At 33.1% G+C, this 15,277-nt stretch overlaps 1 protein-coding gene across 1 annotated transcript in view; it reads left to right on the forward strand.

Annotated features, from left to right (window-relative positions):
- The first annotated feature begins 11,663 nt into the window (after positions 1–11,663).
- LOC120425689 (protein roadkill-like) overlaps positions 11,664–15,277 on the forward strand; it is a 180,973-nt gene continuing 177,359 nt past the window's right edge. The window contains exon 1 of the mRNA XM_052710304.1: positions 11,664–11,749. Within this exon, the coding sequence (XP_052566264.1) occupies positions 11,680–11,749 (70 nt within the window). The 5' untranslated portion in view covers positions 11,664–11,679. The remainder of the gene's footprint in view (positions 11,750–15,277) is intronic.

Here is a 15,277-nt window from a genome sequence, read left to right on the forward strand (position 1 = left end):
ACGAATTTTACGAATTTTACGAATTTTACGAATTTTACGAATTTATCGAATTTTACGAATTTAACGAATTTAACGAATTTAACGAATTTAACGAATTTAACGAATTTAACGAATTTAACGAATTTAACGAATTTAACGAATTTAACGAAATTAACGAATTTAACGAATTTTACGAATTTAACGAATTTAACGAATTTTACGAAGTTTACGAATTTTACGAATTTTACAAATTTTACGAATTTTACGAATTTTACGAATTTTAAGAATTTTACGAATTTTACGAATTTTACGAATTTTACGAATTTTACGAATTTTACGAATTTTACAAATTTTACGAATTTTACGAATTTTACAAATTTTACGAAGTATACGATTTGTACGAATTTTACGAATTTTACGAATTTTACGAATTTTACGAAGTTTACGAATTTTACGAATTTTACGAATTTTACGAATTTATCGAATTTTACGAATTTTATGAATTTAACGAATTTTACGAATTTAACGAATTTAACGAATTTAACGAATTTGACGAATTTAATGAATTTAACGAATTTAACGAATTTAACGAATTTAACTAATTTAACGAATTTAACGAATTTAACGAATTTAACGAATTTAACGAATTTAACGAATTTAACGAATTTAACGAATTTAACGAATTTAACGAATTTAACGAATTTAACGAATTTAACGAATTTAACGAATTTAACGAATTTAACGAATTTTACGAAGTTTACGAATTTTACGAATTTTACGAATTTTACGAATTTTACGAATTTTAAGAATTTTACGAATTTTACGAATTTTACGAAATTTACGAATTTTACGAATTTTACGAATTTTACGAATTTTACGAATTTTACGAATTTTACGAATTTTACGAATTTTAAAATTTTTTCGAATTTTACGAATGTTACGAATTTTACGAATTTTACGAATTTTACGGATTTTACGAATTTTACGACTTTTACGAATTTTACGGATTTTACGAATTTTATGAATTTTACGAATTTTACCAATTTTAACAATTTTATGAATTTTACGAATTTAACGAATTTTATGAATTTTACGATTTTTTACGAATTCTTCGAATTATACGAATTATACAAATTTTACGCATTCTACGAATTTTACGAATTTTACAAATTTTACGAATTTTACAAATTTTACAAATTTTACAAATTTTACGAATTTTAGGAATTTTAGGAATTTTACGAATTTTACGAATTTTACGAATTCACGAATTCTACAAATTTTAGAATTTTACGAATTTTACGAATTTTAAGAATTTTACAAATTTGACAAATTTCACAAATTTTTCAAATTTTACGAATTTTACAAATTTTACGATTTTTACGAATTTAATGAATTTTACGAATTTTACGAATTTTACTAATTTTACGAATTTGACGAATTTGACGAATTTGACGAATTTTACAAATTTTACGAATTTTACGAATTTTACGATTTTTACAAATTTAATGAATTTTACGAATTTTACAAATTTAACGAATTTTACGAATTCAACGAATTTAATAAATTTTCGAATTTTCGAATTTTACGAATTTCACGAATTTTAAGAATTTTATGAATTTTACGGATTTTACGAATTTTACGGATTTTACGAATTTTATGAATTTTACGAATTTTACCAATTTTACCAATTTTATGAATTTTACGAATTTAACGAATTTTATGAATTTTACGATTTTTTACGAATTTTTCGAATTTTACGTATTTTTCAAATTTTACGAATTCTACGAATTTAACGAATTTTACAAATTTTACGAATTTTACAAATTTTACAAATTTTACAAATTTTACGAATTTTACGAATTTTACGAATTCACGAATTCTACAATTTTAGAATTTTACGAATTTTACGAATTTTAAGAATTTTAAGAATTTTACGAATTTGACGAATTTTACGAATTTTACGAATTTTACAAATTTTTCAAATTTTACGAATTTTACAAATTTTAACTATTTTTACGAATTTAATGAATTTTACGAATTTTACAAATTTTACGAATTTTACTAATTTTACTAATTTTACAAATTTTACGATTTTTACGAATTTTACGAATTTTATGAATTTTATGAATTTTATGAATTTTATGAATTTTACGAATTTTACGCAGTTCACGAATTTTACAAATTTAACGAATTTTACGAATTTTATGAATTTTACGAATTTAACGAATTTGACAAATTTTACGAATTTTACGAATTTTAAGAATTTTACGATTTTTTTGAATTTTACAAATTTAACAAATTAAAATTTATTTTTACGAATTTTGCAAATTTTACAAAATTTTAAATTTTTTGAATGTTTCTAGAAGTTTCGATTTTTTGAATTTTACAAATTTTACGAATTTAACAAATTTTATTTTTTTTACGAATTTAACAAATTTAACTAGTTGTAAGAATTTTACGAATTTCACAAATTCTACGAATTTTTACGAATTTTGTGAATTTTACGAATTTAACAAATTTAATGAATTTTACAAATCTTTCAAATTTTACAAAATTTTAGAATGTTTCTAGAAGTTTCTATTTTTTCATTTTACAAATTAAACAAATTTTACGAAGTTTAAAATTTTTAAAATTTTATGAATTTCGGAAATTTGTCGAATTTTACTTTTTAATTTTTTTTTACTAATTTTACAATTTTTTAAATTTTTTTTAAATTTTACGAATTCCACAAAATTTTATTTTTTTTTTAAAGTTTCTAGAAGAAGCCTTTTCCATTTATCTTTTCCTTGGTAGCACGCAGTCGATTTGACATTTGACAAAAAGTTTCAATATGTTTTTACAAAACGAACAATGTAATTAGTTTAACTTTAAGATTGATTTCGAAATAAATTTATCAATTTTCTTTAACAGCCGTATTTTTTTTAAATTTATTTGCTCATCCAGGTTGGCAGCCATAATAGCTGATTCAGCCTGCCTTCAAAAATAAAAGTTAGTTCCTTAAAATTGAAATTCGATGAAATATTTCAGACAAGACACCACAACAGTGACGTCACATTGTGTATTGTTTGTCCTTGCCTGTCACATCTCACTTGCCTCACATGATGAAGGTAAATGTTGGGTATCTTTTTCTTCATCTTTATCTACTGAGGAACTCCCTTTCATTGCCGAACCACTTACAACAACAAAAAAAAACCCTTTTTCCCTGTTATTGTTTGCTGGTTGGAGTTGTCGCCTGGTGACGAGTTGACAGCGTTCTCTCTATAGATAGAGAAAGTGACCCTTTGGGAGTGCTCTGCTTCAGGAAGGTCAACGCTGGACACATTGAAAAAAAAAAAAAAAAACAAGAGAAGAGAAGAAGATAAAAGGATTCGTATCAATATATTACCATGAAAATGTAGCCGAGGTGAATTGAAAGTGAAACATGATAGCCATTTGACATGAATGTGTGTAATTAGGTTGGTTCCGTTCCGTTCTTTTGGGGGGGTAGACTGGCGTTGGCATGTCCTGTCCATACATCTCACTCTCACTCTCTCTCGTTCTGCTGATGTCCTGTGCTGGAAATGCCTCTGCACGGCTGAAAGTGCTGTGCAGGATGTCCTGGGCGACGGAGTTGGCGTAGCAGGGTGGGGGCGGATGTTTGCGATAGTTGTGCTAAATGGAATTGGCCCAACGTTACGGGGGTCCCCACCACCGCACACCAGCCTTTTGACACGTGTGCCACGTGAGTTTGACTGGGAGGGAGAAAAAGAGGGGAGGGCGGATGTGTGCGTTTGTCTCGGGCAGTAATTTTAGGGAAATATACACACTCGCATGAGTTGATCAGTTGGCAGGAGGTTCCATTTAATAGATGGATTGAAGTTTGGAGAGTCCAGCTTACTTTGTGAAAAAATAGGGGAACTATACCCTTTTTCAGCCTATTTCTATTTTCAGCCTATCAGCACTTTGATCATGAATTACAGCTTCATAAAGTGTTTTTGGCTGTTCCACCCTGGGCCTTGTAAAGTCAAGGGGCATGATTTGATCCTAGTGCATTAGTTAAAATTTGGGTATACATTCTTTTTTATAAGCACTATGGACACCACTTCATGCTACGAGAACTCGCTTTGTCGCAGCCCCAGGGCTTAAGCGTTGACCGATAAGCTGTCTTCGTGAACTAGGTAGTTCTCCGATAGTGAAAATATCACAATTGCACAAGACACCGCTGCTTCTGTGACTTTTTCACTATCACAATGTGGGATTTAGGTGGGACTTTTTGATAGTACAATTGATTTGTTGCTTAGCATTAGCATTTAAAATAAATCTGTATGCTTTCCAAATCTATTTGATGATAAATTTAGTTGCAATTGTTAAGTTAGAGTAATGCTGTCAATAAACTTTGATTGATGTAGAATACTATGCATTATTTTATGTCAAATTGTCCATAGAGTCTCGATCAATCAATAATGTAATGATATCGGACAAAATTCGTTGATCTGTTGAACTAACGGTTTCCGGATTATGGTTGTATCGACCATTGTTGCGAATCGAGGAACTACGGATCTTTTGACGTAAATGGCCATTTCTTTTTCAAATCGCGATTTCTATCCTATTTGTATATCAGTTCATAAATTTTTATAGTTTTTGATATAAGTAGTACTACAACAGTTAAAGGAATGTTTGGTTTTGAACATTAAGTTTAGAGGATTTTAGATTATAGTTTAGATTTTCAATCCAAAGTAGTTAGCAAATGAATATTTGGACTTATATGAATAATTGAATAAGTTGGACTTCTGAATAACACACAACTGTGCATTTATTCTAGAGTTAGATCCATACAGCGTCAGTGTTTATTTGGTCGAAGTGTACTAATTCATTGGCAGATCTGATTCTAGTTGTAATGTACGACAAGACTACTGACGGACGTGACAGGACGAGGGCCCAGTTTAGAGGTTTCAACATCAACGATGTGCAGCTGGATCACCCTCCCAAAAAAAAAAAAAAAAAAAAAAAAAAAAAAAAAAAAAAAAAAAAAAAAAAAAAAAAAAATTATTGGCTGTTCCAAAGTAATAAATAGCTCAAATAAAAGTGAGCAAGCAACTCTCCATTGTTGATACATCTGAAAATAGCATAGCATAGCATAGCATAACGGGTCTGCACCACGCTGTAGGGGGTGCCACAATGGTAAATTCAATATTCTTAGACAATTTGATTGCTGCCCGGTACAACCAAGAATATCTAAGAACGTAAATTTCCACTCTGTGCTCCAAGGCTACGACAATACAGTCCCGTGGGGATTTGGGAGGGGATGTTTTTGTTGTTCACTAGTGGCAAAAGTGCAGGGAACCCATGCGACTTTTAAAAGTGAACGGAATATTTTTGGGAGGTTTGGAATGGGGGTTAGGGGAATTTCATCGGGCCGATGAAAATGGTTGAGTGCGTAATGTATTTAATGATTTGAATGTTTGTTAGTGTTAATGTGAGTCTGTAGTGTATTATCTAATAAGCATATAGTTTTGTAATAATGATAAATAATAAATATAATAAATGTAGTAAATAAAATAAATATAATAAATATAATAACTACAATCAAGATGATTCCAGGAAGCTGTAAAAAAAAAACAGTTATTTAAAATATAAATGCTCCAGATGGTTCCCATGCTGTTTTAGAAAGTTTCGTTAATTTAAGCAGTTTGATCATAAATTGTTGATACATCTGAAAATGTTGATTTAATAGCGGAAAATGGCCTCAAAAACATGTAGATGTTGAAAACTTTACTGCTGAATACTTGGAGGAATAATCTCTGAATTCCGGAAATAGATTTTATTCATATTTTTTTATTTGGTTCAAACTTTGTGGGGTCCTTCCCTATCACCAGTCTCAGTGATTTTTCACGTTAAAAAAATGCAATTTTCACGGGGACCACTGTCCGAAAACACAAAATATCACGGAAATTTCACGGAGCAAGAAAAATGTTAAAATAACCTAAAAAAATCTAATGTCAAACAACCGTTAAGATTTTTTAATACTTAATGTTATATTAAACATCCAAGATAAGTGATTTTTCAAGTCAACAAATTCCCAGTTTCCCCGGGGACCATCAAATCAAATCATTGAATTTCGTGGAAATTTCACGGGACTTAGAAAAACAAAAATGTTCCAGAAAAGGTAATTTTGTCGAGAAAGCGTTCAATCGACTGCGTGCTACCAAGGAAAAGATAAATCGAAAAGGCTTCTTCTATAAACTTTTTTAAAAATTTAAAATTTTGTGAAATTTGTAAAATTAAAAAAAAAAATGTAAAATTCGTAAAAAAATTTAATAAGTATCCGTATACTTTTTTGACCCCAATTATTTTAATCTGAAATAACCGGATTGGAAACATTAATTAAATGGTAGTCAAATTGTTATTCCAGGGAATTTACCTAGTACGTGAAATCGTATCTTGAGTTTTCACTATGAATATGACGAAAAGAATACTTTGCCGAACTGTACATGGAAATTTCACTAATATTCAAAATGTTTAGAAATGAATCCAATCGTGATAAAAGTGACAATAAATGCAAAAAAAAAATCATTTATTTTCAGTTGATTGCACTTCAATTTTCACTTAATATTTCAATGTATTTAGAAAAAAATATTGTTTTTGTCTCTGAAAAAAGTAAACTTCAAATTTGAAGCAATTTTTAAAATTGTAGGCAGAAAGTAGCCATTTATGCTATATACATTTTTAAACTTGCACGGTACTGTGAAAAAATTACAAAATATCAATACAACCTTCAAAAAACATCCCAATGTGCTACGGGTATTTCTAATCTGTGGTCTTAAGTCTCAAGACTTCAAATTTGACCAAAAAATATGCTTAATAGTGCCAACATAAATTTAAAACGCTGAAATAAACATAATACAATGTTTATAATCGATTGTTATTATTTTTATTTCAATGAATTATCAACGTCTTGTCTGCCTGTGTGGATCAATCGGACCGCGCACTGGACTCACAATCCAGAGGTCGCCGGTTCGAATCCCGAGGCGGACGCAAAAAATTCTAAGTGTAAATATAGGTATTCGGTGCCCTCTCCCCGTGCCCATACCTTCACACTTAGGAGTCCCGGGAGGCGGAGTCTTGTCGCTAAAAGAACGATACACGCCTGTGGATCCGTTGACGAAACCGCAAGGTTTAAGAGGGCCACATTATAAGGTGTTACGTCGATTCCGTTTTTTTCAACGTTTTTCAATTAGGGACCATCCACAAACCACGTGGACACTTTTTTGGAAATCTCAACCCCCCCCCCCCCTCGTGTACAATTGTCCATACAAAAAAAATCTTTTTTGTATGGATCGTGGACAATCGCCATACCCCCCCCCCCCCTAAAGTGTCCACGTGGTTTATGGATGGTCCCTTAATCGTTTGTGGATAAAATGTGTTAGATTTGTTTTATTATGCATCAATTTCCTAAAAATCCAAAATCTTTGAATTTCACAAGATTTCGCGGAAATTGTGGAATTTCAAGAATTTAACGCTGTTCGCGAAATCCTGAAAATTCACTTACCTTACCTATCACCAAAGAAGCCATTTTGTGTCAATGTTTTACCTATACACGGAGAAAAAAGAGTTCCCAAAATCGTGAACAAGCGTTCATGAAAATGGGAACCACGAACAAAGTGTTCAAATTCCATGGTACGATTTTGAAAAACGTACCATGGCATTTGAACACTTTGTTCGTGGTTCCCATTTTCATGAACGCTTGTTCACGATTTTGGGAACTCTTTTTTCTCCATATACAAGTCTCCATACAATTTTGGCAGCTGTTCATACAAAATTGGTACGTAAATATCCGAAAATCTGTATTTTTGGTGTCTTCGGCAAGTCAGAAAACGGAATAGGTACACGAAAAAAATGCAGATTTTTAAATTGACTTAAAAAACAATTTCCCGAAATCGTTTTTTTATATATATGTTTTAAGGGATAATAAACCGCAATTGTTAGGCCATTCAGAAGAATGGGCAAAAATGTTGCCAATTCGATATTATTTTTTGAAAAAATAGAAATTAAAAAAAAACAAATTTGCAATCAAAAAGTACTCTAAGAGTAAAATGTCAATGTCTTCTTGGAAATTTTCAGAACTTTTCGAAACAGAAATAGACATTATTTTTAAAAAATCGAAAACGGGAATTTTTCCCTTTTTAATAGAGCGTCCAATTTCCCGGGGTTACAAAATTCCCGGGAAACGGTATTTTCAACAAATTTCCCGGGAAATTTTAAATTTATCGAAAATTGTTATGATTTTGGTTTTGATTGACATTTTGCAACAAAATTGAATAGAATAGCAACTATAATGGTCAAATTAAATGTTAGGTTCAATTAATGCCTTGGCTGCTTGTAAAAAAAAACATAAAACTTGCAGAAAATAGGGGAAATTCTCGTATATTTGGCAGGTTAAGCTCTCGCTCCTAACTCCATCCAATTTGCTGATTTTTACTATTTAATTAAATAATTTTGAAAAACTTTTGATAGAAACTTGCTTGCTCACTTCTTATTGAGCTTTTTATCACTCGATTTCAATTCAAAACGCTTTTAATTAGCTTTAATTGAATGTCAAAGTTCTGACCTGCCAACATTAGAGGCACGCTGGAATTAGATGCTGTTCCCCTATAAAGAGTTTTTTTTAAAGGTCCTATAAACTATTGTAGCCAGGTATTATTTTTTTAATCACGGTGTTTAGAAAATGAGTAAAATGAACCCATGCTCCAAAACGGTAAACGATAAACGATAATGTGACCAGTTTGAGAGAATGTGATAAAGAATAATATTGATAATTTAGTTGAAATTATTAAAAATCAGGCAACAATTCGATGCCTCTGTGCTATCTTGTACTAAGCTTGCTGGTTTTCCTATCTAGTTAGCATAATATAGCACAGAGGCGTCGAAATATGTTTTTCATGGCAAGTATTTTACCAGAACAAATCTCACTGGTTTGAGCTCATGAACAAATATATAAACATTGAGTTTACCTTAAAAATCTGCTATTGCCTTGAAATACAATTTTTATGTAATTACAACTCAATGTTTTCAAATGTTTGGAGCGAGTATTTCAAATATATTTGCATTTTTTGGGCACCTTTTATATAATACGAAGTAGTTTTTCAATGATTTTTTTAATGATTCGGTCAAAAATATTTTCATAGAAAAACAAGTAGTTTAGTAGTTTCATATTTGAACCGTTTACGCCCTTGGTAGCTCTAGTGCTCTACAAATTTTCAACTTTTGACTGTAATTTCTCGAACACTTTTAAACAAATTAACCTAATTCTTCTAGCAAAAATCCTCTTCGAAACATTTAATGATACCAATTCAATTTTCTTCCAATTTGGTCATGGTAAAGAAAATGAAATAAAGCTCTATTTTGATCTTGGCGGCCAGAGGTACCTTAGTTTCAAATGATACAACATGAATTTTCGTTTAAAAAGCTTACCAAAATTATAATAGTTTATTTTAATTCAATAATATCGTAATTTTCCCTGGGCTTTGTCATAATGAGTGTCATAGGTTTGATGCTTGTTTGGCAAAGAGTATGATTTGATTCGATGTGGAATTAAAATCGAAGTGTTCAGTATATTGCTGAAGCTTCCATTTTTACACATGGACACCACTTCATGCTGCGAGAACCCACTTTGGCGTAGTCTCAGGGCTTAATCGATGGCCGGTAAGCTGTCATCGAGACAAGGAGGTTCTCTGATAGTGGAAATATCACATTTGTACAATGAACCGCTACATATGTGATTTTTCCCTATCTTAATGTGGGTGTCAGGTTAGGATGCGGGTTTAAAAAATAGTGTTTGTAGAATTTAGGATTTTAACTATAAATATCAACTTTTTATACTTTGCCTTTAGTTATTTAGGGACAAAATTAGTAACAGTGAATTTAGTAATTCTATCAGAATCGGTGATTTTCATTCAAATAGCATAAAAACCATTCTGATTTGTCAAAATTTCCATAGAGTCTCGATCAATCAATAGTGAAATGATATCGGACTAAATTCGTTGATCTGTTGAACTAACGGTTGTCGGATTATGATTGTATCGACCATTGTTGCGTATCGAGGATCTACTGGAATTCTGACGATGGTCGTCTCTTTTTCAATTCACGACTTGTAAAATATCAACTGTTATTTTTTTTTGTTTTTTTTTTTAAAGAAGCCAGACAGGTTTTAAAAGAAACGTTTTTGTTTGGTTAATAATTAAAATGTCGGGGATTTGAGATAAGAGTAGCTTTCGGATAGGTTGCTTTAAATCTTGTATTCAATTCAAGTTAGGTAGTTATCCGCAAATGAATATTTGGACTTATATGAATAATTGAACATTTTGGACTTATGAATAACACACAACTGTGCATTTATTCTAGAGTCAGATCCATACAGCGTCAGTGTTTATTTGGTCGAAGTGTACTAATTCATTGGCAGATCTGATTCTAGTTGTAATGTACGACAAGACTACTGACGGACGTGACAGGACGAGGGCCCAGTTTAGAGGTTTCGACATCAACAATGTGCGGCTGGATCACCCTCCCAAAAAAAAAAAAAATAATAATAATATTATCGTAATTTTTGTTGCTTAACAAATAAACATGACCTATTCCCAATTGTGAATTCTTCAGAAATTAATATCATCTGAAATAAATCTTAACATGAAATCAGACAGGCTGATAAGTTCACTAAAAACAGTAAATTGGATCAGAAGAATGAAGCCAACAATTTTTTGACTAAAATTTCTATATTTTCTAAAAAACATTTGTCCATACTTCTCTCTGGCTCAAAAGTTGGGAATTTTGGGAAATTGCATTTTTGTAAAAAAAAGTTAATTAAAATCGGCCTTTTCCGTATACATACCATTTTTTTCTGATTAGTCCTCTTCAATACCTTCAACATTGCTGAAGACATCAAATTAATCAGAAAATTCCTTCAAAAGTTACAGATTTTTGAATATTTGCGTACAATTTTTGTATGAAAAGCTGCTAAAATTGTATGGAGACTTGTATGAGTGAACCAATGGCACAAAATGGCTTCTTTGGTGATAGGGAAGGCCCCACAAAGTTTAAGTCAAATAAAAAAATACACAAAAATAAAAATGGTTGAAATCGGAAAAAAATATACTCTTGTTGTTTTGCTCTAGGTATCATATTAGTACCGATTCGTCCCAAAAACCGTCCAACTCCAGGTGAAACTTACTTGAGGATACCGTGGAGACTTTCCCTTATCTTCTTTAAAAAGTGGAGCATCAACATTTCCCGTCTTCCAAATTAGCTATCCGAGTCCCTGGTGCGCGATGGAGACGGGAGCGGCCGGCGTTGGACGCCTGTCATGGAGTGGATTCTTCTCACAACTAGCAACTTCTCGGCAATTTGCATAAACATTACGAAGTCCAGTCTACAATCCGCTGAAATCACCGTCTAAAAACAAACTTTTTATTTGTGGCGATTCGTCCCATTTGTGTAAAATTTATATTTGAAATTATATTCGTGAATTTTAGTGTCTCTCAGAATTTGTTTTCCAGTCCATCTTAGTATTCGAAAGGTTTGTAACACTTAAACTCCCAAGCCCCACAAAAAAATTTATGTAATAAAATAAGGAATAAATATTGTTAAGTAGCACCAATTCCGATTATTTTCAATAATAATTAACGAAATCGTCTCCTCCCCCTCTCTTTTCCAGTGGACCTGCTCCAGATGCTGGAGTTCAACATTCCGGTGCGCTTCCCGGCGGCACCCCTGCTGACCGTCATCCTGGCCCTAGTCGGTGAGTACTCCGTCCTTAAATTCCCTCGAAAGTGGCCACCACGCAAGGCAAATTCGCCCTTCGGGAACATCACCACCAGCATGTATTTGGCCGCTCACACGCAAGACCCATTTTATCACCTGAAATATGGACCCCGGGGCCGTTAATTCCGCGACAATTTGTTAACTACGGGGGCACCTTCCGGCCGCCGGTGGGGGTAATGAGGCACCCCGGGGCAAAGTTTCGGAACTTGGTCACGCAAGCCAATTTGTTTCCATTACGTTGCCAAAACGTCGTCGTCGTCGTCGTGTGTGCAGCAGCGTCGTACTTGGCTTCATAAATACTGCGATTAATTGCGGGACCAAGGATGGGTTTTGGCTGGTGTGGGACTCAAGGTGTGCGAGAAGGAGTGTGGCATTAGGACTGGCATCGGTGATTTACGGGCAACATTTGGGTATGCCGTCTAGTGTAATGGTCGGTCGAGGAAATTAATTGTTGCGTTTATTCGAAGCAATTTATGTTAATTCACTGCTAACGGTGTGATGTGAGCTTGTTGTCAATTAATAGTAATAGGACTGTATGTTTTTACTAGTTTACTTTTACACTTAACACTTATTTCAAGTGTCATGACTTGATGACGTAGTTTGTCCACACACTCATGACCTGAAGGAAATTGCACGCTCGTCACCTGTCCAGAGCTCTTCGAGCCAACACTACTCTCAAAAGTCCATCAATTGGCGAGATTCCAATATGTGATGGTCCCTTTGTTCCCCGCGCTCAGTATTTTGGGCATATTTTTGGCTTGCCCACAAACCCCGTAACCAGATATTCCAACCAGAACCGGAACCAAAAAACAGAAGCCACGCAGAAGCATTCTGCCTCGATGCTGCCTGCCTGGGTGCAAATTCCTCTTGGATGGTGCTGGCCACGGCGTGGTGCAAAACGATTGGCACAGGGTGTCAATATCTGGTTTGGTACGGACCGGGCGGCATATGTTGATGGAAAAGGGGTTCGACCGGCGAATGCCTCTCAAATCATGCCAATCAGCGAAAGTAGAAATCGAGAACTTTTGGGTTTTGGGAGGGGACCGTGGAACATATTATTTTTCTATGATTTATGAAGGTTTAGGTATAAAGTTGATATTAGCCTTGCACACGTGCTGTTTTCATTGTATGGCTAAACAGAGCAGGAAATGAAAGTGATATTTAACTAGTTCAAAATTCTGAGGAATTTGTACAACAAAGTTTGCTTTTGGACTATTGTTTGCAGAATTACAACCTGTTTTTTTTCCAATCGAGTTGTAGTTTTTGCTTTCAAATAGTTGAGCAATATAAAATGATAAATGAGCAATTCTCTACGAAAGCGGCTAATTTCGAACATTTTTATTTTTTGATTTGGTTCAAACTTTGTGGGGGCCAAACTTTATGACCGAAGAAGCCATTAAGTGTCATTGGTTCACCCATACAAGTCTCCATACAATTTTGGCAGCTGTTCACACATAAAAGGTGCGGAAATATTCGAAAACCTGTCACTTTTGAAGGAAATTGCTGATCGATTTGGTGCCTTGGACAAGGTTGTAGGTATTTGCCGATCTTTAACTTTTTTTTGACAAAAATTTAATTGCCTGAAATCTAGATTTAAAAAAACAAAATTTGATATGTTTTAGAGGACAAAAAAACGTAACTTTTGAGCCACCGAGAAGCATGCACAAAAGTTTTACCGCCAAGTTATGTTTTTTTTTGGAAATAAATATAAATTTTAGTCAACACAATTTTGAACTTAAGTTTTGAATGTAAAATAATATTTCCAATCCAAAAGTACACACTCTTTTTTGATTTTCGAGTTCGTCAGAATTCTGCCAAATACAGAACAACTGAGTTTTCGGCTGAAAAATGACGAACTTCGGCAAATTAGCTGTAAGTTATCGCCGAGAATTCGGTAGAACGACTCACAAATTGCCGAGTTAAAAAAAATCTTTTTTTTGTTTACTGTTGAAGAAATATTTTCTGCACAAAATATGATTTTTACACCTGTCCACCTGTTCAACCTGTTCATAGGACAGGTGATCATTTTGATTTCTTTCTGAAGAAAGAATTAAAATATGTTCATCAAAATAAATGAACGAACACGCCAATTCTTCTTGAAATTTTGAAACAGCCAAGCGCATTTGTATCATAGAGCGTCAATGAGCAGCCGCCAACCTGTCCGAATTTCTCCATGCACGAGTTCCCATACAACTCATCCAAAAATACACAGAAAGCCCCCCCCCCCCCATTTTGTACACGCTGGACGGTATGAAGTGGTATGAATGTGGTAGTTCAGGGTGTGTATGCAAGCTTTTAGACAGTCGACATAAAAGCGCGCGAGCCGAGACACGAGCAGGGAGAGAGTAAAATCTGGAGTTTTCTCTCTCTCTTTGAACTTTGCTCTCTCCCTGCTCGCGTCTCGGCTCGCGCGCTTTTATGTCGACTGTCCAAAAGCTTTCATACACACCCTGAACTACCACATTCTTACCGTCCAGCGTGTATAAATAGGGGGGTCTTTCTGTGTATTTTTGGATGCGTTGTATGGGAACTCGTGCATGGAGAAATTCGGACAGGTTGGCGGCTGCTTGGGAGAATTTTCAGTGCGCGTTAGATTTTCATTGAGAGCTCTATGGATACGAATGCGCTTGGCTGTTCCATGATTCCAAGACGATTTGGCGTGTTCGCTCAAATATTTTTGTAAAACTTTTTTAATTGTTATAAATAGTAGAACGGCATGTTGCTTCCAAAAAGCGTTTTTAACTGAAATAAAGTAATAAATAGCTCAGTTAAAAGTGAGCAAGCAAGTTCATCGACAGATTTGCAAAATAATTTGGAAGAAAATAGAACAAAATCTTTAACCTACCAAGCATACAATAATTTCCATTAAATGTTGTTTGTCCAACAAACTAAAATCAAAATAAAGCTTAAATAAGCTGTCGTAATGATGTCTACTTGGTTTGGTTTTTTATTTTATTTTATGGATTTATATTGAGATATGAGATGCAGTAAAATAACAAAAAATCACCGATTTTATACTTAACTATGGCAATAATTTTTTATTTGTGGCTTAAATTTTATGCTTAAAAAGCCTATTTTGAAAATCAATGCAAAAATAAACGTTCAATCGATTGCACGAGTTTTTGTTAAATGAAAAAAAAAAACATTTTAAACATTTTAACATTTAAGGCTTGGGCGTCCGTGTAAGTTGGACATGCGTTGGGCGTTCCAGTGTTAAAGTTCTTACCGATCTCAAATCTAAAAAATGATAAAAATTATATTCCATATTTCGCAAAAATACTATTAAAACCCACCTTGTAGCTTTATCTATCGCCCTAGTTTACGGCTAAAACATGAATCTGTTTGATATTTTCAAACATTAGTTAATCGAATCAGTATTTGCCATTTTTATATGTTTAAAGTTTATAGAAACTTTCCAAATTGTTTTTCTTAATTTATCAATTTTTATTATTCATGGCGTTTACTGCTATTTAGAACTATTGCAAAAAATCGATTTTGTTTTGTA

The sequence above is a fragment of the Culex pipiens genome, chromosome 3 (assembly GCF_016801865.2).
Source record: "Culex pipiens pallens isolate TS chromosome 3, TS_CPP_V2, whole genome shotgun sequence".
NCBI classification, from domain to species: Eukaryota; Metazoa; Arthropoda; class Insecta; order Diptera; family Culicidae; genus Culex; species Culex pipiens.